The sequence below is a fragment of the Cebus imitator genome, unplaced genomic scaffold, assembly GCF_001604975.1.
Source record: "Cebus imitator isolate Cc_AM_T3 unplaced genomic scaffold, Cebus_imitator-1.0 Scaffold552, whole genome shotgun sequence".
Classification (NCBI taxonomy): domain Eukaryota; kingdom Metazoa; phylum Chordata; class Mammalia; order Primates; family Cebidae; genus Cebus; species Cebus imitator.
This window is the reverse complement of record NW_016107867.1, coordinates 1,145,401-1,147,944: the sequence shown is the minus strand read 5'-3', so window position 1 is coordinate 1,147,944 and position 2,544 is coordinate 1,145,401. Positions and strand designations below refer to the sequence as shown.

The following is a 2,544-nucleotide window of genomic DNA, read 5'->3' as shown; positions in this document are numbered from 1 at the left end:
GGTTTATTGGCACGGTCCTCTCCTGAGCTTTACAGAGTCCTTAGCTGGGGTGTTAGTGAGAGACCGTGACAGCAGTGAAGACAGTCATCTCCCCACCATGCTGTCAGCTTTTAGATGATGTGAAAATGCAAGCAGCCACAGGAAATGTGTCTAACCTGCTTACACTTCCTCCCTGAAGCCCTGCGGTTTCACAACCCCTACAGGCGCGCCTCCCTCCCCGCCCAAGAGTGTCACCAGCCTGGTGCTTCTGTGAGAAAGTACCACTGTAAGAGGCCAAAGGGCATGATCATTTTCCTCTTTTACCCTGTCTAGGTTGCCAGCAAATCCCAAGGGCCTCCTGAGGCTGCCCCTGGAGCCACAGGTCCCTCCAGTGCTGGAAGAATGAAGGATTCCTGCATCATCGTGATGGCCATGGCGCTGCTGTCTGGGTTCTTTTTCTTTGGTAGGCAAGGGTGGAGGCAGGGGATGGGACATGTGTCTGTGACCAGAGAAACTGCAGGGCTTGGTGGAGCTGGACTTAACAAGGAGCTGCCCCCTAAAAGTGGTCTTGGTCTTAGGGGTATGGGGCCCTGGGATCTTGGAAGGAGAAACTGGGGAGTGGGGAAGTAAAAGAAACAAATAGACAAGGGGTAGAGGCAAAGACAGAGAAGGAGTCATAAGAAGGGGCAGTGGGGTCTTTAAAAAGGCAGATGGGGCTGGGCCTGGTGGCTCACGCTGGTAATCCCAGCGCTTTGGGAGGCCGAAGTGGGTGGATCACCTGAGGTCAGGAATTTGAGACCAGCCTTGCCAACATGGTAAAACTTCGTCTCTAATAAAAATACAATAAAATTAGATGGGTGTAGTGTCACATGCCTATAATCCCTGCGACTCAGGAGGCTGCGGCACGAGAACCATTTGAACCCAGAAGGTGGAGGTTTCAGTGAGCCAAGATCGTGCCAATGCACTCCAGCCTGAGGGACAGAGTGAGACCTTGTCTCTTAAACAACAAACAAAAGGCAGATAGTTAATGAGTAGGTAGAGCTGGGTGGGGAGTGCTGGGCTCTGGGCCATCCGTGGTGCTGCCGGTGGTGCCACCCCTGTGCGTTTTAGGCAAGTCCTTTCCCCCTTTCCAGCCTCAGTCGCTTCATCTAAACAAATGAAGGCCCGGCATCCCTGACATCCTAGGATGCTCTGAACTAAACTCCATGCCGGGAGAGAAAACAGGGCAGAAAGGACAGCCTGGGTATGCCTGGGCGCCTAGGCAGTCCGCATGAAGGGGAAGGGGGCTGGGAAATCTACAGGTGCTTGAAAGACTGGCCCGTGGGGCTTGGGAGTGGGGAGGCAGCTCCCCAGGGATCAAGGGAGCTAGAATCTGAGAATATGGGAAGGGGCGCATGGGCCCCATGACCGCAGAAGTGGGTGGTAAAGGCGCACCCGGCCCTGGGGCATCCCCATCTTGGCCTCCTCCTGGGAACTTGGCCACCCTCTGCCTCAGGGCCCCTGGGATCTGCTCCTCTTTCTGGGACCTCTGACTTCTTCTCATCTTTCCTTCTTTGCAGAGAGGCCAAACGGGAAGTTGTGTCCTCAGGCCCTGGGAAGAGCTTTCAGAGCTCTGGGGGGCTGGGAGTCTCTCCTTCCATATTCCCTGAAGTCAACGCCCTGGAGGGGAAGCGCAGAGCGCGGGTCCGCTCCGCCCACTCGGTGCGGGCGGTCTGGGGAGTGAGAGCCAGGTGGGCTTGGGGTTGGCCACCTGCCGGGCACATGCAGGGGCGGGGATCACTGGGTAGTATATGACCCCTCTTGCCTTCCTCAGCTCCGACCTCGAGCTACAACCTGGACGTGCGGGGCGCGCAGAGCTTCTCCCCACCGCGCGCCGGGAGGCATTTTGGATACCGCGTCTTGCAGGTCGGAAACGGGTGAGCTGTGATCCCCAAATCCTCCCCGCGATGCCCGCCCTGGGGCAGACCCCGGGTGAGCTGTGATCCCCAAATCCTCCCCGCGATGCCCGCCCTGGGGCAGACCCCGAGGCGGTGGCCGCCTCCCTGACCATCTCCTGGGCCAGTCGGTGGCACGGGGCAGCTATCCAGGGGTTCCCGTCTGGAAGAGCCTGTCGTGGGAATCCTCGGAGACAGGAATGAGGGATCAAAAAGACGGTTAGGGGCGAGCAGGGGGCCATGGAAGTGTCGAACAGGGAAAGATCCCAGCCCCAAACAGTTTGCATCGCCCAGTAGGTTCCTGTCGGCCCCTTGGTCCCTTACTGCTGCGAGTGCCTGGAAGCCAGGGGTTTGTTGTCGCTTCCTAACCCTTCTTAAATACCCCACCGTCCGGCACTCAGTAGGTAAGCCATGAATGGCTTTTGAATTAAGGACTGAATGAAAGAACCTGTCATGAGACATTCTGGCGGATCAGTCTCTGGGCCTCAGAGACTAAATGCAAAGGAACCTTAACTTTTTAGGGCTCTGGTATTTGGAATACTTTCTCTGGGATTCTGTAGGGAAGAGGTGAGGACGGAAGCACCTTCTTTTTCTTTTTCTTTTCTTTTCTTTTCTTTGTTTTTTTTTTTTT

General features: G+C 56.2%; 1 protein-coding gene across 1 annotated transcript in view; it reads left to right on the top strand.

Annotated features, from left to right (window-relative positions):
- Nucleotides 1–201: 201 nt before the first annotated feature.
- The window catches only part of ITGAL (integrin subunit alpha L), a 51,365-nt gene continuing 49,022 nt past the window's right edge, over nucleotides 202–2,544 (top strand). Inside the window, 2 exon segments of the mRNA XM_017515470.1 lie at nucleotides 202–442; nucleotides 1,793–1,895. Coding sequence (XP_017370959.1) covers nucleotides 382–442; nucleotides 1,793–1,895 — 164 coding nt within the window. The 5' untranslated portion in view covers nucleotides 202–381.